Source organism: Pan troglodytes, chromosome X (assembly GCF_028858775.2).
Source record: "Pan troglodytes isolate AG18354 chromosome X, NHGRI_mPanTro3-v2.0_pri, whole genome shotgun sequence".
NCBI lineage: Eukaryota > Metazoa > Chordata > Mammalia > Primates > Hominidae > Pan > Pan troglodytes.
Genome location: NC_072421.2, coordinates 18,753,450 through 18,779,421, shown reverse-complemented (window position 1 = coordinate 18,779,421; position 25,972 = coordinate 18,753,450). Strand labels below are relative to the sequence as shown.

The 25,972-nt window shown below is 39.8% G+C and overlaps 1 protein-coding gene across 6 annotated transcripts in view; it reads left to right on the top strand.

Annotated features, from left to right (window-relative positions):
- BEND2 (BEN domain containing 2) overlaps positions 1 to 21,500 on the top strand; it is a 58,170-nt gene extending 36,670 nt beyond the window's left edge. For all 6 annotated transcript variants that reach the window (XM_054676423.2, XM_016944327.3, XM_054676422.2 and 3 more), the window contains 6 exons: positions 3,536 to 3,676; positions 6,416 to 6,616; positions 8,081 to 8,202; positions 9,921 to 10,149; positions 13,237 to 13,440; positions 19,209 to 21,500. In XM_054676423.2, coding sequence (XP_054532398.1) covers positions 3,536 to 3,676; positions 6,416 to 6,616; positions 8,081 to 8,202; positions 9,921 to 10,149; positions 13,237 to 13,440; positions 19,209 to 19,423 — 1,112 coding nt within the window. In that variant the 3' untranslated portion in view covers positions 19,424 to 21,500. The remainder of the gene's footprint in view (positions 1 to 3,535; positions 3,677 to 6,415; positions 6,617 to 8,080; positions 8,203 to 9,920; positions 10,150 to 13,236; positions 13,441 to 19,208) is intronic.
- The last annotated feature ends 4,472 nt before the right edge of the window (positions 21,501 to 25,972 follow it).

The window sequence follows — 25,972 nt, the reverse complement described above, 5'->3', positions numbered from 1 at the left end:
GCCACTGCGCCTGGGCTCTTCCCTTACGTTCTCCCAAACAAAGGAGTCTCTGTCTATGGTGAGCTGCATGGAGCTGGGGAAGGGGTGACACAAACACCCCTGTGGCCACCACCACTGGGACTGTGCTGGGTCAGACCTGAAGCCAGCAGAGCCCTGAGTCTTGCCCAAGGCTCACTGTAACCGCTACCTGGCTACAGCGTGTGTTTGCTCAAGGCCCTCAGCCTCTACAATCAGTAGGTGGTGAAGCCAGCCAGGCTTGTGTCCTTTCCTTCAGGGTGGTGAGTTCCCCCCAGCCCTGGGCAGGTCCAGAGATGCCAATCAGAAACCAGGGCCTGGAGCTGGAGACCTCAGGAATCTACCTGGTGCTCTATTCTGCTGAGCTGGCACCCAAGCCACAAGACAAAGTCCTTCCCACTCTTCCCTCCCGTTTCTACAAGCAGAGAAGTCTCTCCTTGTGGCCACCACTGCCACAGGCCCACAAGGGGTACCGCCAGGCCACCGCTGCTGTTCACTCAGCTTACGGTGAATGCTGCCAGGCCTGGGACTCACTCTTCAGGGCAGTGGGCTCCCCTCTGGCCCAGGGCAGGCCCAGAAATGCCATCTAAGAGGCAAGGCCTGGAATCAGGGACCCCAAGAGCCCACTTTGTACCCTACCCCACTGTGGCCGAGCTGGGACCTAAGCTGATTTTGGATTTCTTATTAAGGTGCTTTTTTTGTGTAGATAGTTGTTAAATTTGGTGTTCTTGAGAACAATCAGTTGAGGCTTCTATTTAGCCATCTAGCTCCCAAGCTGTGTCCTGTGTATTTTAAAATTTCCTTGGAGACTTCTTTTTGACGTGTGGATTATTTAGGAGTTTGCTGTTTAATTTCCAAGTGTTTATAGATTTTTCTCTTGTCTGTTATTGATTTCTAGTTTGGTTCCACTGTGGTCAGAAAATATACTCTATATGATTTCAATTCTTTTATATTTATTGAGGTTTTTTCCTTTGGCTCAGGCTGTGGTCTGTCTTGGTGAATGGTCCATAGGCGTTTGAAAAAAAATGTATATTCTGCTTTTATTAGATGGAATGTTCTATAATGAAAATCCTGTTGGTTGGTTGTGTGTTACTCAGGTCTTCTCTGTCCTTGCTGATGTTCTGTCTGGTTGTTCTTTTTTTTTTTTGGAGACAGAGTCTCGCTCTGTCACCCAGGCTGGAGTGCAGTGGCATGATCTTGCCTCACTGCAACCCCTGCCTTCTGGGTTCAAGTGATTCTCGCGCCTCAGCCTCCTGAGTAGCTGAAACTATAGGCGTGTGCTACCACGCCTGGCTAATTTTTGTATTTTTAGTAGAGACGGGCTGGTCTCTAACTCCTGATCTCCAGATGATCTGCCCATCTCAGCCTCCCAAAGTGCTGGGATTACAGGCATAAGCCCCCCGTGCCCGGCCTCTGTAAGGTTGTTCTGTCAGTTGCTGAGAGGTGGGTGCTGAGGTCCTCAATATAATTGTGGGTTTGTCTATTTTGCCTTTCTACTCTTTCAGTTTTTGCTTTATATATTTTGAGACACTTTTGATTGGTGTGAACATATTGAGGATCATTATATTTTCCTGGGGGTTAACCCTTTTATTGTTATGTAGTGTTCTTATTTGTCTCTGGTAACTTTCTTTGCTCTGAAGTCTGTTTATTTTATCTGATATCAATATAGCCACTCTGCTTTCTTTTTTTTGGATTAATATTTGCATGGTGCATTAGTCCATTTTCATACTGCTGTAAAGAAGTACCTGAGACTGAGAAATTTATGAAGAAATGATGTTTAATTGACTCAGAGTTCCACAGCCTTAACAGGAAGCATGACTGGGAGATCTCAGGAAACTTAAAGTCATGGCAGAAGGTGAAGGGGAAGCAAGCACCTTCTTCACATGGTGGCAGGAGAGACCAAAGGGGGAAGTGCCACACACTTTTAAACCATCAGATCTCATGAGAAGTCACTCACTCTCACGAGACCAGCAAGGGGGAAATCTGTGCACATTATCCAGTCACCTCCCACCAGGCTCCTCCTCCAATTTGACATGAAGTTTAGGCAGGGATACAAATCCAAACCATATCACATGGTATATATTTTTCATTCTTTTACTTTTAACCTACTTATGTTATTGAATTTGTAGAGTTTCTAATAAAGAACATATAGTTGGGTCTTGTTTTTCTTTTCATTTACACTACCTGGCAATCGAGGGTCTTGTTTTTTATCTACTTGGTCAATTGCTGCCACTTAATTGGTATGTTTAGATCATTTACATGTAACGTAATTATTGATACAGGGTTTAAGTCTTCCATTTTATTATTTTTCTGTTTATCTTCTGTTTCTCATTCTCCTTTTCTTTTTCTTGCCTTCCTGTGAGTTACTTGAACATTTTAAGTATTCCATCTTGATTTGTTTGTTTTTGAGTATATTGATTTGTGCAGTTTTCCTAGTGGTTGCTCTGAGTGTTACTGTATACGTATGTGACTTATCACTGCCTGTTGGAATCAGCATTTTACCACTTGGAATGAAGTGTTGAAACTTTAATTCCACTTAGGTTTCGTTTTTCTCCCCACCTTTAAATATCATTGTTATAGGTAACAGATGGTGTTTTCATTTTTGTTTCAGTCATTCCATATGATTTAGAGAACTCATGATGGTTTTGTATCGCCTTTCTTTCTGCTCTTTCTCTTCTTCATTTTTATTGCTGAATAGTATTCTGTGGTATGGATTTACCACAGTTCCTTTAACCATTCACCTATTGAAGGACACTTGGATTGTTTTCAGGTTTTGGCTATCACAAATAAAGCTGCTGAGGATACTCATGTGAAGGTTTTCATGTCAACATGAGCTCTTATTTCTCTGGGATAAATACCTAAGAGTGAAATTTCCAGCAATTTCACTCTTAGGTGCTTAACCCTAAAAAAACCCTGCAATTAATTACGTCATTTTAAATTATAATAATAATTACAATGATAGTAATTGTAATTACAAATGTAGTAATTGTTTTCCAGTGTGGCTGTTCCATTTCTCCACATGCATCTTTCTATTCTTTCTTCCTTTCTGATGTGCCACTGTTCCTTCTATCATCATAATCTTTCTGCTTGAAGATCTTCTTTTAGCCATTCTTTAAGAGTAGGTCTCCAGCATTTTGGGAGGCTGAGGCAGGCAGATCACTTGAGGTCAGGAGTTCAAGACCAGCCTGGCCAACATGGCGAAACCTCATGTCTATTAAAAATACAAAAATTAGCCAGGTATGGTGGTGGGTGCGTGTAATTCCAGCTACTCGGAAGGCTAAGGCATGAGAATTGCTTGAACCCAGTGGGCAGAGGTTGTCGTAAGCCAAGATCATGCCATTGCACTCCAGCCTGGGCAACATAGTCTAAAAAAAAAAGAAAGAAAGAAAGAAAAAAAGAGTAGGTCTGCTGGCAACAAATCTTTTTAGTTTTCTTTTGTCTGAGAGTGTATTTCCCCTCTGTACCTGAAAAACAGTTTTGCTGGATATAGAATTGTCAGTTGAGAGTTCTTTTCTTTCAGCACTGTTACCTCTGAGTATTTTGGTAAAAGTAGACACCAACACGGAAAACAGCCTCAACACAATGAATCGCTCAACTTTATTGGACAGTGACAGTGGCCAGGATTCTTCCTCATCATCTGTCTGTATCCCTCCCAAGTATGGTGAGTTTGAAATAACACACATTATAAGTGGCACTATTTGAGCTACATTCTTCCACTTCCTTGATGCAAGACAGTGAAAGCTCTGTGTTTCCTATTTTGAGGACAGGTTTTAGGTGATATTCAGAACCATGACTAACATTTATTGAGTGCATATTACGTGCAAGGCACTGTGCTAAACAATTAACATGCCTCTTCTTCACTTATACCCATAATGACTCCATGGTGTTGGCACTTTTATTATCCCCATCCCCAAGGTCACAGAGCTGGTGAGTAGGACTTGAGCTCTGCCCCAGCTTTCTCTGACTTTAAAACTCATGTGTCTTTTTTCTTTTTGAAGTGGAGTCTTGCTCTATTGCCCAGGCTGGAGTGCAGTGGCATGATCTTGGCTCACTGCAACCTCCACCTCCCAGGTTCAAGTGATTCTTCTGCCTTAGCCTCCCAAGTAGCTGGAATTACAAGCACACACCACCACGCCCAGCTAGTTTTTGTATTTTTAGTAGAGATGGGGTTTGGCCATTTTGGCCAGGCTGTTATCAAACTCCTAGCCTCAAGTGATCCATCTGCCTCGGCCTCCCAAAGTGCTAGGATTACAGGCATGGGCCACCGTAACTGGCCTAAAGCTCATGTTTCTTACCAGTCCACTGTACTGCCTGCCAAGCCACAGTGGCAGAGATGAGGGGACCCCAAGTTCTGTGGCTTCTAAGGGTAAGCCTTCCAAATATTTTATAGTCAGTTCATTTTTGTCTCAACTTCTAAGTAGCTTATCTCTTATTAATATCCTAGAACAGGGATCAGGAAACCTTTTCTGTGAAGGGCTAGATAGTATTGTCTGTCACAAATACCCACCTTTGCTGTTGTAAGATAAGAGCAGCCTCAGCCCATAGATGAATGAATAGGCGTGGCCATGGCCAGCACACCTTTCACACACATCGTTGGGGGATGGGCCAGTGGACTGCAGTTTGTTGACTCCCTTCCTAGAGGAGAGCTTATTCCTTTAAATTATTTTGTTACTCAAACTAGAAGAAATTTCAAAAATTGTGGTCTCGGCTGGGCACGGTGGCTCAGGCTTGTTAATCCCAGCAATCTGGGAGGCTGAGGTGGGAAAATCGCTTGAGCCCAAGAGTTTGAGACCAGCATGGGCAACATAGCAAAACCCCATCTCTACAAAAAATACAAAAAATTAGCCAGGCGTGGTGGCATGTGCCTGTAATCCCAGCTACTTGGGAGGCTGAGGTGGGAGGATCACTTGAGCAGCCCGGAAGGTTGAGGCTATAGTGAGCCATGATCATGCCACTATACTCCAGCCAAAAAAAAAAAAAAAAAAAAAAAGAAACAAAAGTTGATTCTCTGTACTGAAATGGGCACTCTGATACATTGTTAGAAGTATACATTGGTACAAACTTTCTGAAAGATAGTTTGTAGAAAAATCCATAAAAACATTTATGGCAGTTGACTGTAATCTCACTTTTTCTGAAAGTATAATAAAAAATTACATAAAAATTTTGGTACAAGAATGTCATTTACAGAATGATTGGGAAAAATTGGAAGCAAACAAACAAAAATAAATGATGATAGGGAATTAATCACTTGACTTCTGGTGTATCCACAGCATGTGAGGCAGTAAAGCCTAATGGTTGAGGGCATGAGCTCTCATGTCTGCCTGCTTGATTTCAAATCCCAGCTCTTACCAACCTTATGACCTTCAGCCACTTTCCTAACCTAAATACTAGTTTATTCAGTTGTGAAGTGACAAAAATAATAGTGTCTACTTCATAGAATTGTGAGGATTAAATTGGACAATGCATTTAAAGCTCTTAACACAATGCCTGGGATGTAAGTACAACATAAATGTCACTTGTCAGGAAAATCATGATGACAGGAATGCAGATTTAAAAAAAAAGATGAAAACAGAGAAATGCTCAAAATATAATGTTAACTGAAAAAGCAGGATTTAAACTATACTTAAAGTATGATTTCAATTTTGTCTTTTAAAAAAATAAATAGGAAAAAGAATGGAAGATATTAGTAGAAGATTCATGGTTTAGAGCAGTTAACTCATAGACAGACAGATTTTAAAACTGGTTCTGTAACTAGCAGTGTGACCTTTTCAAATAACTTATCTCCTTTGGGCCTCAGTCTCCTTATTTGGAAATAATGGGGTGGGAATAATGGGGTGGGAGTAATGATAGAGTTGTTAGAATGATGAAACTGAGCTAGTGCACAGATGTAAAATATTTAGCACATGCCTGATATACAGGAACTACTGATAAATGCTAGCTATTTGAAAATTTTCTTAATGATCCCCACCCACGCTTTCAACATTGTCTTCAGGGAACATCCACTTGCCCAGTAGAATGGCTCTGAGTGTACTCTTAGAGCGTGAAATGGAGCAGTGGGAACTCAGGACAACATGTTTACATGTGCACCTGCAGCCTAACAATGACATGTGTTCAAGCTAATGAACAGAGTAGTTCAATACAGCAAGCTCAAGACCAGTAGAAGTGAAGAATGTTGACAGTTTGGCAGATGGTGTCAAAGAGACCCATTTAAGGAAGAGGAAGAGATAAGCATAGAAAAAAAATTCACCCAAGTAGAAATTCATGAATTAGAAATCATTTATCTGCATTTGCCTTATTTGAAGAAAAAGAAGAAATAAATCAGTGTAATTCTCTTGTGTACTTTGAGGGTACCCTTGCATGACAAAACCAAGGATGTTCCTTTTTCTCTTTATTTTTAAAGGCTATCTTGGTGATCCAAAAAGAAATGTCAGAGTACTTAAAATCCATTTGCTGGCCGTACAAAATATGGCCAAACCTAAGCAAGCAGCCTGCTACTTGGTTCGTATTTTGTTCTCCAAGGAAATCCTGATTAGCAGCTCAGTGGATATCCATTTGAAAGACAGCCAATCCCTCGACCCAAACAAAATGGCTGCATTGAGAGGTATGTGTACATAAAGTGATAATGGAATCTTATTTTTAATCATCATTTGGTCATATAATGAATGTTATTGGCAGTTGAAGGAATAACAATAAGTCTGTGTAAATCTTAAAACTATTCATTTTTTTCACCTGTCTGACCCTGATTTTACAACTTAATAATATATAATTGGTAACAATTTCCAAAGAATAAAACTTGTCCATTGACTTGAATGGTTGAATAAGACAAGCCTCATCTACTATAGTTGTTTATGGTTAGTACTAAGTCAATTCTTTAGCCCTGAAACTTGCTACAAAAAAAAAAAAAAAGGAGAAAGCTCCCTCTGCCAGAAGGTGGTGGGGTGGGGGGTGGGGGGGAATAAAAGACTTGTCAGTGCTAGTGACTAGCAACACAGAAATAGAATTTTATGATTAGTTCTTTTTAGCCTCCTGCCTTCCTGCCTTCCAGACATGTCTATTGAGATCCTAGAACTCATAGATACTAAGGATACCACAATGAATAAGTGTTTCTGCCTATGAGGAGCTCATAGTCTAGAAAGGGACATGTTGATGGAAACAGATACATCCCAGTCCAGTGTGGTAGTGTTGGGGAAGCTCAGAGCAGCTGCTTTGAGGGAGTTGGGGAAGGCTTAGCTAAGGACAGGACATTTGAGCTGGATTCTGAAGGACTCCTTCAGTAGGTAGAAGGAACAGGAGGATGTTCTAGGCAGAGGGAAGAGCTGGGGAAGATAGACAGGATGAGTGAGCCCCTGGTGTAATCATGTTTGCAGTAACACTATTTTCTCTTGATATGTTTCCTTTTAGTTCTGATTTATCCATTGGGTTATTAAATGGTCTGAGCACCCTGAAATAGTCAACATTGGGTTACACACTTAAATTTTTTTTTTTCAGACACATGGTCTTGCTCTGTCACCCACGCTGGAGTGCAGTGGTTTGATCATAGCTCGGTGCAGCCTCGAACTCCTGGGCTCAAGCAACCCTTCCTCCCCAGCCTCCTGAGTAGCTAGGCCCACAGGTGCATGCCACCATACCCAGCTAAGTTTTGTACTTTTTATAGAGATGGGGTCTCACTTTGCTGCCCAAGCTGTTCTCAAACTCCTGATCTCAAGCGATCCTCCTGCCTCGACCTCCCAAAACACTGGGGTTACAGACATGAGCCACTGTGCCTGGCCTACACACTTTTTTTTTTTTTTTGAGCACCAAGAGCTCAATATTAGCTTCCTACATCAGTGTTTTAGGGGATCTCATGGTAGGGGAAATAATTCAGCAAAGCATCCTCATTGGGTGGAATTTCTAAACTCTCAGAAAGAATAAGAGAAAAGGATGAGAAGTAGAAAGAGAAGAAGTCACCAGAGTGCTCACCATTACACAATGGAACCATCTAAAAGTCAGTGTTTAAAGAAAAAAATTTTTCATTAGTTTGTTAATTTTTTTTCTAATTTTCGTGAATACTTTCTGCTGTTTGCAGAATATCTGGCAACAACTTTTCCCACCTGTGATTTGCATGAACATGGAAAAGACTGGCAGGACTGTATTTCTGGTATCAATTCTATGATCTACTGTTTATGTTCTGAAGGCAAGAGTACTCCAGTAAGTTATTTTTCATCTAAATATGGTAACTGTTACCTGAGTTTGTACTGTGTACAGTTTCAGAACTGATAGCATGAGGCACAGGCTCTTTAGGCCATGTGCTAAAATTCTCATTAACTTAACTTAGGGGGCATGGGATGTTCTTTCAAAAGCACACTGCATGTTTATTTTACTTTTTTGATATTTATGCTCTATAAAAATATCCTAAAGATAAATAAAATAAAGTGCTATAATTAGTATATTTGAAGCCAAGGATAATACTAGGAAAATAGTTTCAGCTACAAAGATATTTGGCAAATCTTTTGCAGTATCTCACCGAGCAACACAAAAAGGAGCCAGCTGTGTGCTCCTTGGCTGTTTCAATGGTAGCTGAAGAGGTGCAGGGGAAAATGCAGGCACTTCGTTACTTGTTCACTTTTAGTGATGATGGAACTTGGTGAAATAAACTCATGTCATGACGTTAAACGATTACAGATATTTTACACTCCATATAGTTATGTGGTAACAGAAATCTAGTTTCTCTTTCCTCCAGTCTATCTTCAAAGTACATTAGAGATTTTTGTTTGTTTTACCACAACCGGGCCATTAGGGAAGAGTGTCATATCTGTTATCTTCTGATGAAACATGTATCTTAATGACAATTCCTAATTTCCACCAACCCCCTTTTCTTCTGGCCACGTCTAGTCGCTCCTGTGTCTCTAGAGTAAGTTTATGGAAACAATTTGCCAAGAATATTTGTAGCTGAGCGTATGTTTCCCTGGTGAACGGGTTGATTTCAGTGATAGCTCAAGCACCATCTGCCTGAAACCAAATCTGCTTATTTTTAACATTCCGTTTTATAGCCTTCAAAAATTGCACCCTAAACAATTTGAATGTAAAATTAAGACACTGCCTGGAAAATGGTAATTTGCATATTTGCTTAGGTGTCAGAAGAGAAGCAGTGTCTGCCAAGTGCCTGCTATGTGCTTGACTAGGCATGGGACAGGTCCTTGCCACTCAGAGTAGGTCCACAGCCCAGCAGCAGCAGACCACTGGCAAGCTTGTGAAAAATGCAGGGTCTTGATTCAGAGGCAAAATTTGCATTTTAGCAAGACCCTCCCCAACCCCCGTCCCCAATGTGATTTGTGTGCACACTAAAGTTCAAGAAGCACTAACCCAGAGCAGTGGTTGTCAACCCTGGGTGCATATTAGAATCACACGAGACACTTTTAAAAATAGTTACTAACGCCTGAGCTCCCCACTCCCATCACCAGAGATTCTGGCTGAATTTGCCTAGGGTGGGGCCCAGCACAACCATTTGTTTTTACAGATCCTAAAGGTCATTCAAATGGGCAGCCAGACTTGAGCGCCACTAGGGAAAAAGAATACAAACAAAACATGAGAAACAAAAAGTGGTCATCCCCAAGAAACTCACTGCTTTGTTTATTTGTGAAATGTTTATTATGTGCCTAATTTGTACCAGCAGTTCTCATTGAGTTCCTTAGACAGAGCTACAAAATCCTCCAAGGAGCAGCAGGTCATGACAGCTTGCGGAAGAAGCCACCCCTTTCCTTCTTTCTAGATAGTATTGTGACACACAGTATTCCTATGGCTTCAGCCCACCTTTTAAAGAATCAGTTGCTTCCCTAGCAACCTGGTGGGCCTGGTAGGTGGTAGAGCACAGACATATTTTCTTGCTGTGGGACTTTGTTTACGGATATGATTTTGTGTTTCAACAGAAAACTGTTCGCAAAAATAAAAAACGTACCAACCCTGTTGCATCGGCATCTGCAGATAGAAATGACCAAAGGGGCAGAGATGGTGGTGAAGGCTGTTCTTGGATGTTTCAGCCAATGAATAACTCCAAAATGAGAGAAAAGAGGAACTTGCAGCCAAACAGTAATGCTATCCCTGAAGGAATGGGAGAACCTTCCACTGATAATCCAGAGGAACCTGGTGAAGCATGGAGTGAGTTTTTTTAAAAACTTATATTTAAATAAGTTCTCTTGCTGATAAATGTTGAATCTGAGTGATGCATTTATGGGGTTCATTGTACTATTCTCTCTACTTTTATGTGTGTTTGAGAAATTTCATCAGAAAGTGAAATAATTTAATGTCTTTTATTAATGAGTTAATGAAATATATAGACACATGGTTCTAAGACTGATTGTTATTTTTCCTACGGAAAGCGGCTCTTTGCTGACTCACTGGACTGTGTGAGTTCTGATAAGGCACTGTCCTCTGTGGTGAAGGGGAGGGGCTGCAGCTGAGATGCACTTCTTGTTCTCTGTGTGCCTGGCACATTGCAGGTGCGCAGTAGGATTTTTGGCACGAATTCGTGAATCTCATCTCTCAGAACATTGTGCTCCCGCTGCTAAACTGCTGAAGGCACCTCCTGCTTTGATGGGTGTCAAGTGGCAGTGGTTCAGTAGTGACTGTGCCACCTGCCACTTGTGCTTCCCAATGCATCCTCCCAGGGCGCTGGACTTTAGCATCACCCATACCGATGAGTGACATCTGAAGTAGCAAAACTTTATTCTGTCTGTACCCTGCTCCCATGTTAACCCTAAGTAGAATACTACCTGGGATCCTTTTCAAACGAAATTATTGACATGATATAGCTTTATTTCTTCCATTATAAAAGTAATCTAACTACTGTATTTGTTAAGATTGTACACTACAGACACAGACTGGATAAATTAAACAACACAAGTCACCAGTTGAATACCTCCTGTATTCAAAGAAGTAAAGAACCGAGCGAGCCTCAGGCAGGCAGGAGCTAGAGCAGCCCCAAGACTGTGAGAACTTGGGCCACATATCTCTAACCCTGACTCAGCTATAACGAGGGGGCAGGGCTACTAAGCCCACTGTGAGCCAAGCAGTCACTGCAGTGTGTGTGGAGTCTGTTATGCCATTTTATTTGAAAAATTGGAAAATATTTTTAAGAGGGGGAAAAAAGCTCCCACAATCAAAATTTATTTTCTAGGGCTATAATTTTCAAATAAGATTAGATTTTCTTCTTTTCTCTCCTAATCTTGCAAAGTATTTCCCCATGGCAGATACCTTCACAAGAGTCACACAGACTGCTTATTTTTAAATAAAATGTACAAACAACTAGAAAAATGTTAGCTAACTCCAGGATTAAGATCTTCATGCTGCTAAAACAATAAATCCTTTCTTTTCTTTCTCAAAAAAAAAAAAAAAAAAACAACAACAACAAAAAAAAACCAAAATACTTTAAAAAACTATTGTGGGCATTTTCATTTTCCTCCAGTTTTTTTTTTCCTGTGAACATTTTGAAACATTATGATTCCCATATAATTACTCTCCTTCTCTAATATTATAATATGTATCTATTTTTCCTCAAGAATCTACAATCTTCATAATCATTGCTCTTAATAGGATTATAGCATTCCATTAATTAAGTGCACCCCAATTTATTTAATTGCCTCCCACTTTGTTTCTTTTTGCTGTTGTTGTCGTTTTGGTTTGAGGGTTTTTTGGAAGGGGATTATAAATCAGTCTGCAAAAATACCATCTTCATTCAGAAGATTTTTTTTTTTTTTGAGATGGAGTCTCGCTCTGTCACCCAGGCTGGAGTGCAATGGCACAATCTCGGCTCACTGCAACCTCCACCTCCCAAGTTCAAGCGATTCTCCTGCCTCAGCCTCCTGAGTAGCTGGGACTACAGATGTGTGCCACCATGCCCGGCTAATTTTTTTGTATTTTTAGTAGAGACAGGGTTTCACCATGTTGGCCTGGCTGATCTTGAACTCCTGACCTCAGGTGATCCACCTGCCTCAGCCTCCCAAAGTGCTGGATTACAGGTGTGAGCCACTGCACCAGCCCATTCAGATAGATTTTTCCATACTTTGGATTATTAGGTTAGGTTCTTAGAAATTGAATTACCAGGTTAAAGAGTATTAACCTTTTTTTCCTGACCCTTGATAAATATTACTAGGTAAATCTCCCAGAGTTAAGTCTTTGGACCCATTAAATGTGTTTCTAAATAATCTCTCCTGCTAAATGTTGAATCTGGATGATTCAACAGTTTTTATTGCCACCCATTAAATGATGGATGTTCTAAGATGAAGAATATACTTACTGACTTATAATAATTATATTTTTCTAGTATATTTAACAAATAATTATTATATGTAAAATATAATATTTTTCAAATGTAGTTAATTCGAATAGACTATGGACTGAAGAGAGATGATGATGATTAAGCTGTAGAGTTGAGAAATGAAAAGTCTTAAAACTTATTTTTCATTTCAAATAAGATATCTAAGATACAATATGTAAAGTGAACCAGCAGTGTGTTGATTTAAAATGAATTTAATACTAAATAGAAAACCTACATTTTAAAAATTATAAGTATTTCAGGAAGAATCATGGAGCTTATTTTTGAAAAAGTCCTTCTTGTAAGTAGGGAAACAATGCATTAAATTACTTAGAATTTGTTACTAAATGTAATTTTAAAACTTCTTGTATCCTAAAAGGTAACAAACAGTATATTAAATCTTCCTGTTGAACCATGGTAGCATGTGTAATCACAGTGATTTCTACCTCATTTCTCATGCTGTCTCATAATCCACTAAAAACGTAAGGCTTTAGGCTGGGCACGATGGCTTATACCTGTAATCCCAACACTTTGGGAGGCCGAGGCAGAAGGGTCGTTTGAACCTGGAAGTTTGAGACCAGCCTGGGGAACAAAGTGAGACCCTGTCTCTACAAAAGATACAAAAAATTAGCTGGGTGTGGTGGGGTGGGCCTATAGTCCCAGCTACTTGAGTGGCTAAGCTAAGAGGATTACTCAAGCCCTGGGAGGCTGGGGCTGCAGTGAGCCATGATTGTGCTACTGCATTCCAGCCTAGGAGACAAAGCAAGACTCTGTCTTTAAAATAAATAAAAACGTAAGGCCTTAAATTTTTTAACCTCTCAAATTCTTGAGGCTAACAATTGAGAAAAATCAATGTTTCTGTTTCAGCTTTTAAAAAATAATGCAATCTAACATCTGCTATGAAAATTGACATCTTTCTTTTTTGCTTCTAGGCTATTTTGGAAGACCATGGAGAAATATACGGATGCCATGTTCAGTACTGACTTTGGCAAAAACTAAGTCTTGCGCAAGCCTGTCGGCTAGATACCTTATTCAGAAACTCTTCACAAAAGATGTCCTGGTCCAAAGTAACGTCTATGGCAATCTGAAGCATGGCCTGTGTGCCCTTGACCCCAATAAGATTAGTGCTCTCCGAGGTTTGTTACACGTAGAGTATGTCTGAATAAATAAAAGCCAATTGTGTTTAAGAGAAGGGTAGAAAGAAGAATCCATTCAGGTTGTGTTTGTTCTGGGGAGAATGGAACTTAGTAATTACTGAGTGCCTCATTAGAGTACAGCAAGGAGCAAGATCATGAATTGTATTTCTCTCTGCATTTGGGTTCTTAGGGCTAATTGCTCTGTCTTGAATGGCTTTACTAGAACAGGAAAGGGGTTATTGACTGTGGCTCCCTGCTATGGACTGCCAGGGGTATGGAAACTCAAAACACCTTCATTGACTGAGGAGCAAGGTCAAAGCTAAAGGGCTTCATCCATTTGCAGAAGTGTCAACAATAGCACAGAAGGTTAATTTGCTAAGTTTCTTTTGTGCACGTTAGCCTAATATAGTCTCTGACATATGCAAATGAAGTAATAAAGCTTCTAAAAATTTCCTGTGAAATCTTAAATTTGGACAAAGCGGAAGCAAAATATTTCTTACTTGTGTCACTGGCACCCAGCAAAGATGTAGCTCTGATCTCAGGTGGTTCCTACCTTCATATCATACATTTTCATAGCCAACAAATTTGAACAGCACTGGTGTTTCAGAATAAAGAAACCTGGTTTTCAGCTAGCGGCTCTTATAAGCATTTGTTATCATCTAACCCAATTGTTTTCAAACTTTTTTTTTACTGCAACCCATAATAAGAACTACATTTTACATTGTGACACAGTACATGCCTCTGTGTGAGTGTGACTTTTAAAAACCAAAGCAAATTTTCACAAACAGTACTTACTCTATGAGTGTTACATTCCAGTATTTTCTCTTCCATTACATTTCTTTCAAGTACTGCTATCACTGATTTCACAACCTAGTAATTGGTTACAACTTGCAACTTGAACATCACTGAGCTAACCTACTAGGCAAAAAAACTAAACTCAATTTCCCTTACTTTATGGTTAAAAAAAAAGTTTGTAGGCAATTCTGAAATGAATGTATTTATAGAAGAAATAGTGTCTTTCCAATTACTTTTTTTTAATGTGGGGGAAAATAGGTGACTTTTATAGTTCTTTAATATCTGGAAAAGATTACTTCTTTAAAAGTTGATGAAAAATATTTTCCTAAGCCTTTTATCATTTTATCTCTCACTGAATTTTATTAAAATCTGGAAGATGTCTTTTGCAGTAAACAAATATTCAGCATGAGTTTGACATATTATTCACATAGGGCAGATTTTAACAAATTTCTCCTAAGACTCAAAGTTCTATTGCTTTGTAGAAGGGCAATCATTTGAGTTATTTCAGCAGAGAGAAGACAGTAGAGTCATTGTTGTCCCAAGGGGCAGAGCCAGCCCCAAGGAGTAGAAGCTGACAAGAAAGTCTGTTTCACTTTAATATAAAGATAAAATGAACTTGGAGAAGGAAGAGTCAGAGCAAAGGCTGGGTGACCAGATATGAGAGAAGAGACCTGCACTTGTGGGAGGACTGGGCTTATGACCCCTAATATGATTTTTGTAAAAGTACTCCTTCATTCGAAATGAGTTCAAACATACAGAAATGTATGGAAAATAATATAATAAATACCTGTCTACCCCCATCACCGATAATAGACATTTCGTGTTTTGTGCTCCAGGTTTTTGTTTTAAAAAAATAATGAAAGCTTCACTGATATAATTAACACTCCAACTCATCATCCCTTTCTCCTCTCCTGCTCCCCAGAAGTATTCACAGTCCTGGAGTTGGATATATCATTCCCATGCATGTTTTATACTTTTGCTACCTATGTTAATAGATCCATAAATAATATATAATTTTGTTCTGTAGTTATTTTATTTTATTTTTTCTTTTTTTTGAGATGGGGTCTTGCTCTGTTGCCCAGGCTGGAGTGCAGTAGTGTGATCGTGGCTCACTGCAACCCTGCACTCCAGTCCCTCAAACTCGTGGGCTCAAGCAATCCTCCCATCTTGGCCTCCCAAAGTGCTGGGATTATAGGTGTGAGCCACTGCACTCGGCATCTGGTTGTTTTAATGTACATAAATGGGGATGTACAGTAATCTTTTTGCACATCTTAAAATCACTCAACATTATGTTTTTGAGATCTGTTCATACATTTGAACTACTGATTCATATCCCATTGAATGAATAAACCAATTTATTCTTCTATTCTAGTATAGTTTCTTACCCTAATATTTTGTTATTTGAGGGAAAAGCTTCTGAAAATTAGTAGTCAAAGGTAACTCTGTCCAGGAGCCAAAGGTGTTGATTTCATATAAATAACTATTATCTGATGCTCTCTGATGAGAGTTCAGTATCACTTAAGGGCTCTTAATTGATAGGGAGGAAGTTAGTAGGCAGATTTGCAATTAGCGAACAACCCTCACTCCTTAAACCCCCATCCATGTCTTTATATTGCAGAACTGTCGAATCTTAGCTATAGGAAATACTTTACAGGCCCTCTAATACAACATCCCACCCACAGCAGGAACTCCTATCTCAGCTTTGACAGAGTCACCTCCCCTGGGCTTGAACACTTCCATTGATGAGGCACCCGCTGTCTCAGCTCCAATTCATGGGAAAGTTCTTCCTTCTAGTGACTCAAAATGTACCTTCCCTTGTAAATCATACACATTTGTCCTGGTTATCCCTTCTCTACCTAAACAGGGTCAATCCAATCACTTTTCAGAGGTTGGGCATTCAAGCAGTTAATGACAGCTATCACTTCCTGCTGGAGCATTAGGAGATCATAAAGACACTCCCTTTTAAGTTCAGAACCGAGTGAGAGAGGGCTGCTCCATTCAGGCAGGTGAAGATAAAAATAGCAGCTTTATTCTTCAATCGTACATGTCCCATTCATCCCAACTTTCCAACATAGAGGTCTCTCCACATGGTAACATGAGGGTTGGGGAGGAAATGTTCTACCCAACCTTTTCCCTCTTAAGCCTTATGCTTTTTCAGTGAAATATTAACTTTTCCCTCCAGAATTCCTCACATACGTGTTGCCCTGATCCTTCATGATTTGATTCAATGACTACCTTCAGATGTGCTTAAATACACCCAGGATACAATAGTACAACCTATTAGGCTGTTAATGCAGCCAAAAATGTCACGTGCCATTTAAACATTTATGGTCAGGTCGGGCACAGTGACTCATGCCTGTAATCCCAGCCCTTTTGGGAGCCAGAGGCAGGAGGATGCCTTGAGCTCAGGAGTTCCAGACCAGCCTGGGCAACATGGCGAAACCCTGTCTCTACAAAAAATACAAAAATTAGCTGGGCATACACTAGCTACTAGCTACTCCCTAGCTACTTGGGAGGCTGAGGCAGGAGGATCACTTGAGCCTAGAAGGTTGAGGCTGCAGTGAGCTGTGATTGTGCCACTGCACTCAAGCCTGGGTGACAGAGTGAGACCCTGTCTCAATGAAATAAAATAGAAAAAAATAAAATTTATGGTCAACTAAGACCTCTAGATCTTTCTTGCTATAACTGACATTTATCCAGTACTTATATTGTTAGTATTCAGGCTGTTACCATTTATACTGCTAGTACCTTTCAATGTTAATGTAGGAAAAATATAAATATAAATATATTTTTTGCTGCATCATATCTTGTCAGTGTAGGTCAGCATTTCCTGAACTGTGTTTCTCCAATTCAGCTAAATGTTAATAGGTGTTTCATGAAATACCTTTTTTCTTTTCTTTTCTTTCTTTCTTTTTTTTTCTTTGAGACAGGGTCTCACTCTTGCCCAGGCTGGAATGCAGTGGCATGATCACAGCTCAATGCAGCCTTGATCTCCCGAGCTCAAATGATCCTCCCACCTCACACTCTCGAGTAGCTGGGACTACAGGCATGTGCCACCACACCTGGCTAATTTTTGTATTTTTTTGTAAAGATGGATTTCACTATGCTGACCAGGCTGGTCTCAAACTCTTGGGTTCAAGCGATTCACCCGCTTCAGCCTCCCAAAGTGCTGGAATTACAAGCATAAGCCACTGTGCCCAGCCTCATGAAATACTTTTAAAGTCAAATGGCTAGGAAAGACCTTAAGCAAGCACTCCAAGGGCCTCAGTCAATAGATGGGTTTCACTTGACTGTCAGTTTCTTTTATTTTGGAGACAGGGTCTCATTCCCGTTGCCCAGGCTGGAGTACAGTGGCTAGATCATGGCTCACTGCAGACTCGACTTCCCGGGCTCAGGTGATTCTCCCACCTCAGCCTCCCGAGTAGCTAGGACTGCAGGCATGCACCACCATGCCTGGCTAATTTTTTTGTATTTTTAGTAGAGACGGGGTTTCACCATTGTTGCCCAGGCTGGTCACAAACTCCTAAGCTCAAGCGTTCGTCCTGGCCACTGCGCCTGGCCGACTGTCAGTTTCAAAACTGAATGCCTTTAGCCATGAAGCCTGCCTAAATCTCCCAGTCCTGACCCCTGACCCTCTGTTGTCCTATGCGCTGCCACCTCCCTCATTTATGCGTTCCACCAACACGGCTGCATCTGTAACATTTCAATCAGCAAAAGGAGGCTCCACTTGTCTTTTCTGTGGGATTTTTCAGAACCCTGAATATGCTTGTGTGCAATCTTAAATCCCCAAGTGGTGACTAGCTGCGGAGGGTAGCATTTCCCATTTGCGCAACTAGAACCTTTTCCCGCAAGAAACTTCTTTTATGACTAGTGTTCCAGAGAACACATTTTGGGAAACACCAGCCGATTTAGGCTCCTTGTTCCCACCTGTTGAAAGCTATGCAAGCGCTGTATTTGTCTTCCAGTGTGGTAATTATCCCTCCCAGCTTTGCTGTTGTGAGTAGTTGGGACAAACATTTTTTCCAGAACTCATTTTTGGTTAATAAAATGTTCGCAGGATAGAGTGGAATACTGAATCCAGTGACATACCACAAAAACCTTTTTCCAGGCTACCGCTGATCCATTAATTAATTAGTCCTTTGGGTACGGAAGCCTTTTAACCTTGACACATGCTTTGCTAAAAAATTTGGATATATGTGATGTTTATGGCATTGTCCTCATTTATTAGCCTATTAACCCTATTGAAAAACAAATGAGATTAATGTAGCTAACTAATGCTAACCTGTAGGGATCACCAGATCTTTTTCCAAGGGCTGAAAGGCACTTAGGCCTTTGATTACCTAATGATGTGTCCTAGGGCAGCCCTGCTCTTCTAATAAACACCTCTCTTCCCTACCTTTCTCCTTGTCTGTCTTCTTACTTTCTCTAAGAGTGCTCCCTGAATTATGTTACTCTGTCACCTTCCCTTTCAGAAGTCTTCCTCTAATTGCAAGATCTAAAGACCCTTATTCCTTTTATCAGAGATAAATCCAGCAGTACCAAAAAAGTTAGCAGTTACAGCTTCTTCCCTCTCAAAGTAGGATGACACTGCAGCCTCTTGTTCATTGCAGAGGCTTAGCATGTCTCTATTTGAGCTGATGAGTGACGTGCTAGACGCTTCTTTGATACTTTTGAGAGTAACAAAAGTTGACCTTGGGTACTCAAGGCAGCAGAGGATTTCTATTCTGGTATGTGGCAAGGTCATGGGAGATTGTTGCTTTATTGTGATTTAAGCATGGTGCTGTTTCATATAGTTCTCTTTTTAGATTAAAAGATTTGTCCAGCTAATTTAATAATGATTATAGCCTATGTGTGTTTAATTAAAGTGTTAATGATCCTTTCACAGACGCAGTAGTAGAATGAAAGTTGAATGAATTGATTTCTCTGAGAAGTGATTTGCAAGTAACTGTTATGTCTTGGGTCTTTACCATCAGAGTTCCTCCAAGAAAACTACCCAATTTGTGATCTCTCGGAAAATGGAAGAGACTGGAAGTCGTGTGTGACCTCCATCAACGGCGGTATCCGTAGCCTTAGACATGACGTCAGAAGGGCTGAAGCCAGGTCTCAGTCGCTTCCAGCAGTGACCCCTCCAGAGTTGGAGCAGGAGTCAAAGCCAGGAGATCCCGACGCCACTGACCCAAGCACCTGAACGGCAGCTGCCAAACTTTTTTTTTTTTTTTAACTGTTAAGACTATTTTGTAAGTTTCTCAAGTTCTAATTCCAAAATCAGCCTGCTGTACTGGCAGAGTAGTTTGCATTGACACCTGTAGTAATCGCCAAACCTCTTTTTCTGCTCATAAAGGAGGTAGAATCACATTAGGAAGATATGTAATGTTTCATCTGTGGATTTGATGACAACCTCTGATTGAGGGAATGGTAGTAAACTCCTCATGGGCTTGTGACCCATGGCTTTGACTTAGATAATTGACATTAATATACTTTGTTTTTTTGATAAGGTAGAGAAAGAAATTCAATAGAAAGTAAGGAGCCACTCAGTCAAATAATATAATTCGTATAAAACTTGACAAGTCTTTTTATTTTTGTGACTTGTGAGATAGTTTAAGATATTTTTATGTGACCAATTTGTAGAATGAATACATATTTTCAAATTTATCTTTTCAAAACTCAACTTTTAGAGTATTTTAGCAAAATATACGTATAGTTTATAATATAGAAGTATAGCTTTATAAAGATATTAAGGATTTATTTTTTAAAATAATTCTCTTAATAATTTGCTGTAGTAGTTGCCTTCAGCTTAATAAAACCATAGTACTTCCACATACATCTTTATAAGTTAGGCTATGCCTACAAAGGTCTTAAAAAGTAGATAATTTACCGGGTGTAGTGGCTCACACCTGTAATCCCAGCACTTTGGGAGGCCGAGACGGGTGGATCACCTGAGGTCAGGGGTTCGAGACCAGCCTGGCCAACATGACGAAACCCCATCTGTACTAAACATACAAAAAAAGTAGCCAGGCATGGTGGCAAGCACCTGTAGTCCCAGTTACTCGGGTGGCTGAGGCAGGAGAATCACTTGAACCTGGGAGGTGGAGACTGCAGTGAGCCGAGATTGTGCCACTGCACTCGAGCCTGGGTGACAGAGTGAGACTCCGTCTCGGGAAAAGAAAAAAAAGAAGTAGATAATTAAAAAAATCTTGCATAAAAAAAATCTTCCATAAAGGGCAAAAAGGCTTTAACTTCCATTATTCAGATTTAATCCAACTAAGATAGTCTTTGGCTTCATTCACTGTTCAGTTTCACAAGTTATTTTACAACTACTAGTAACAGAGCTAATACAGAATAGTAATCCACATTATAAACATAGATCAAAATACCACATCATACCCCATAAATACATGCAGTTATTATTTGTCAATTAAAAATAAAATTTTTTTAAAAGAAAAGTACAGTTCGACCCTAGGCAAGAAGAAATTTCAAATTGTATATGCATATTTTGAATTTGGTTTATATTTTGTGGTATCTGAAATATTCCCTGGACTAGAAGCAAAACCACAGAAACAAAACTTTACATTTAGAAAAAAATTTCAAGACTTCTATTGCTAACTTTATTACATTAGTGGTTTTTAGAAGTTATTTAGAGCAGTCTTGTCTGATAGAACTTTCCACCATGATAGAAATGTAAATAAATATACCACATTAAAAATATAAATTTGCAATGTCCAGTAGGCTCGTATGGCTATTGAGCATTTAAGATGTAATTAATTAGACAGAGGAAGTAAATTTAACATTTTCTCTCATTTTAGCTAATTAGAATTTAAAGTGAAATAGCCACAAGTGGATAGTGGCTACTGTGTTGGATGGCACAGTTCAAAATGCCCCTTATTTATAAAAAAAGTGTTTAAAAGTGGTTCCCATGGCTTGAAGAGGAATAATATACACATAACTTCTTTAAAATCACATTTTGTTTGAGATGGAGATCTTGCTATATTGCCCAGGCTTATCTGGAACTCCTGGGCTCAAGAGGGAGGATCACATTTGACTGGACAAAATACATTTTATAAAGGTGTTTTGTATTTTATGTTAAAGTGGAATTGTGTCTTCAAAATTGTGTCTTCAAAATTTCACAAGTTAATTCTATTACTGTATTAGTCCAATGTTAAACATTTTAAATGCCTGCTCATAAGACTCATTTTTGATAAATAAATGTATCTTTAATGTTTTGTTTCCCAAATAGATACAATAAATAAACATTTAAAATGCCTTAATACAGGTGCTCAGGTTGTTCTTTTAATGAACTCATCTTACAGAACTTTTGCTGATGTTACCTACAGTGGTTTATATTAATGTGACACATATTTTTCAGCCAGTTTATTAAATGTGGCACAGCTAGAATGTTGACTTTCTTCCTTGATAAGCAAAACAGAATAGTTTAACCCAGTAACAGTAATTTACCATGGTAGATATAATTATAAGGCTATTGAAAACTTTGGCAGTACTTTGTCCTTCCTGGGTAAAATCTAAGTGTTATTAACACATGCCATTTTTATGCTTTAATACTTATTTAAATATATGGTAATATTTTCATTTTGGCCAGCAAAGCTAAGATTTTCGGCTCTGGCCTTCAGTTTTCCTTATAGCCCATTTCCATATCTAGTGGAGTAATTTCTCCATGGAGGTCTGACAATATTAACTCTTCTGTAAGAGTAAAGCACTTGTCACCCCTTCCTTTCATCCTTATTTTAATTCACAATGCATCAAATTTGCAATGACCTTTCTCACTATGCTAAAAAATATGTTCATCTACTTCAACGTAGAATAATTTGTAATCTCAAATAGCTAGTAAAATCAATTTGGAAAACTGATGGGTGAGACAGGTACAAATCTCAGTCCACAAACACAGGAGGGCAGGAAATCTAACTTTATTTTTCTATAACTACTTAATTTCTATTATGAGCAAACTTAATCTTAGTCATTCAAGGCTTTTGACTTTCCTTGGAAGACAAGAAAACAACCCAGGCCATGAACGGAGGTTGTTTGGGAGAATACCAATGAGTGGTGTTTCCGTCCTTTTCTCCAGACTTACTTCTAAGTTCTAGGGGTCTTCTACAATTCCAAACTGGGGAAAGGATATCAGAATCAGATTTTTGTTGTTTTCTGTAGCCATCATCAGTTGAGGTGTGTGTCCCTTGTCCCAGTTGGTCTTCAGTCAGTGGTCCACAGCCATTTTATTTAAAAAAATTCTTAAATATTAATAATATATAAAGCTTTTTTTTTTTTTTTTTTTGAGACAGGGTTTCACTCTGTCACTCAGGCTGGAGTGCAATGGAGTGATCTCTGCTTACTGCAACCTCCGCCTCCCAGGCACAAGCGATCCTCCCACCTCAGCCTCCTAAGTAGCTGGGACTACAGGTGTGCACCCCCATGCCTGGCTAATTTTTGTACTTTTTGTGGAGACGGGGGTCTTGCTATGTTGCACAGGGTGGTCTCAAACTCTTGAGCTCAAGCGGTCTGTCCACCTCGGCCTCCCAGAGTGTTGGGATTACAGGCGTGAGCCACTGCACTCAGCCCCACAGCCGTTCTTATTCCTGTCCCCAAGTCCCATTCAGATTGAGCAGCTCCTGTCTCCACCCCTTCCAGGACCCTGTCAAGCTCAGGGCAGTCATTTTGCTGCTGCTTCATTGCTTTGCATCCTAGGAAATATTTCGTCCAGTTCTCCATATACTTCCATACAGGACTGGCTACATCATTTGCAGGCCCAGTGCAAAGTGATGAATTCACTCTTGATGCTACTTAGCAGTCTTTTATTTTTAAAGTTTTTATTTGGGGATAATTTTGGACTTACAGAAGAGTTGCAAAAATAGCACAGAGTGTTCCCATATAGCCTCCCCCGAGCATGGTTAACAGCCACATAACTGTGCTACAATGATCAGAACTCAGAAAGGAACATTGGTACAATACTGCCAACTCCAAACTGTCTTCGTATTTCACTAGGTTTTCCACTGAAGTTCTTTTTTACTTCCAGGATTCAATCCAAAGTCCCACCTGGCATTTAGTTGTCACATCTTACTTTCCTTCAACCTGTGACAGCTCCTAAGTCCTTCCCTGTTTTTTTCCTGACCTTGACACTTTTGAAGAGTACTGGTCAGTTGTTTTGTAGAATGTCCCTTCCTTTGGGTTTGTCTGATGTTTTCTCCTGATTAGATTGAGGGTATGCATTGCGGGGAAGAAACCCCAGAGCTGATGTGCTCTTCTCAGTATTGCAGCCTTCTAGATTTTTCCATAAAATAGTTACAAGAACAGTTCAGTAGTTTGCCCCAAATCATAGAGCTACTAGCAACAAAGCCAGGACTAGATCTAAAGTCTCACTTTTATGTGAGGGGTGTTATCACTAACCCATAAATCCCTTCATATATTTTCAATACCACTGAATTATCCTGCAGTTGCCTTCCAGGATTGTGACAGCCAATTCTTTGTTTGGCTGTAGAACAATGGAATAGGGGCATGAAGAGGCTGCATGGTGGACAGATATCCTGGAAGAAAAACAGTAATTTCAAACAAAGCAAAAGTTAAGCGCTGGCCCAGCTTCCCTGCTGCTTCATGAATGGTGATGATGATGATCGTCACTGCTTATTAAGCTCTGGCTGAGTGCCAGGCACTGTGCTTTCTATGTGGGTGGGACTGTCCCGCCTCAACTCAGTGTCACCACTGCCCCCCTTCTAGAATCTGTGCTTTCCAGAAGAGACACGGAGAAGCACATTTCCCAGAACTCTTGCCTTAGTACAGTTCCAGTTGAGAGTTTGTCAATGAGAGAAACTTGCATAAAATTTGAAGGCAGAAGAGAGTGAGAAGCCATTATTGTCCATGGCCAGACATGTGGGCAGGCATGAGATTTACAGAAGCTTCCTTAAGGAACTCATGAGAATCACACACTTCACAGCAGACAAGGGTGGGACTAGGGGAGGGGATGTCCATTGTTTCTTTAAAACCTCAGCAGCTCCCCAATAATCTTTTTGACAATCTTCCACCTCGGTGCTTTAAGCTGAGGTCTCCAGTGTCTGCTCCCTTTATCTTCGATGACACCTTCTTTGACCTTGTCTTTCCTACCTCTTTTAATAGTCCTGTAAACCACTAATTCCTATGTTAAAACCCTTTATACCTGGCGTACATAGCATGGCTTCTGTTTCTCCAACTAACTCCTGATGTAGTATAACATGTTAATGCATTTGATCCTCTCACTATCCCAGGAGTCAGTGCCATTAGAAACAGGGACTCACAATCAATTGTGCCCATACCCACTAGTGAGCAGTTTAATGAATATTTCAGATATTTCTTAGCAGTAAAACTGAATATCTTTGTTATTAGGATGTATGCTTTTATTTGAAAAAAACGAAGATCAAAATTTAATTTCTTTTATCTTTCAAATATAAAAGGCTGTTTGCATAAGAAAGCATTTCCGGGCACTCTGGAAGCATTCAGAAACCTGAGGATCAGAGATGGATAAATTCTCTTTCTTCTACTTTGTGGCATTAGAACGCACAGAGTCAGCCTTAACATCACTCACTTGCTTAATTATTTGTCTTCGTCACTAGCCTGAGCTTCTGGCAGGCAAGACTGTGTCTTTGGTGCCTAACACAGAATAGTAGATGCCCAATAAACAAAGGCATTCCTCAGTCACCCTGCCTTAGCATGTCTGAGAGTCCATGATTAGTTTTGTTTCTTTAGTTTGAGCCTAATTTGACCTTTTCCCCTGTGAAAATGTAAGTTCTGTCTGTACTCATCCCTTATGCCTTCATTGTTAAATCTATTCCTCAAAGTTGGTTTGATTTCGAGTGTGAAGAGAGCATGAGGACTTCTGAGTCCTGAGAGAGATAAATGTGCACTAAGATAAATATGTAATTAGGGCTGCAATATCCTTTGTGAAAGGAAAAAAATTGGAAAGATGTGCTTTTTTTTTTTAAGTAAAATCATGGCTCTCATACAGATATAAAATGAACATATGCTGGAGATTTTATTGAATCTAGTACTAATGAGGGAACTGGTAAGATGTTACAACCATTTCAAAGGACAATCCAAAGAATGGACACATGAAGACATCAGGAATATGAAAGTGAATGTGCAAATGAAGGCAAAATTGGCTTCTTCCACAGTGAGGGCAGGCAGCCAATTGAATCTCCATCTATAGATGCATTGCTATCAGTTATACACAATTTACAGAATCCGAAAATGGTCCAAAGACAATGAAAGGTGCAGAAGCAGAATCTGAGAACCCAGAAGGATGTGCAATGCTGTTTTCCACCAAAGCACATTTTTCCCCCACTGGGAATGTGAATGTCCATTAATAGAGAACTTGTAGTGTAGATGAAGAAACTCCCACTCCAACGGGAAAATAGGCATCCATTAAAAAGAATGTGGTCAGTATTAACATGAAAGGCAAGACATAGATTAAAAATATTCACAATACATATGTCTGATAGAGAACTTGGATCCATTATATATTTTAAAATCCTATAAATCAATGATAAAAAGTTGAACAATACAATTTAAAAATGGGCAGGATTCTTGAATGGGCATGTCGTAAAAGAAGATATAGAAATGGCCAATAAGCACATGAAAAAGTGCTCAACATAATCAGTCATCAGATTAATGTCAATTAAAATTGTAATGAGATGCCAGTATCCATCCATCAGAATGGCTTACATTGTGAAGACTGAAAATACAAAGTGCTGTCATGGAACAA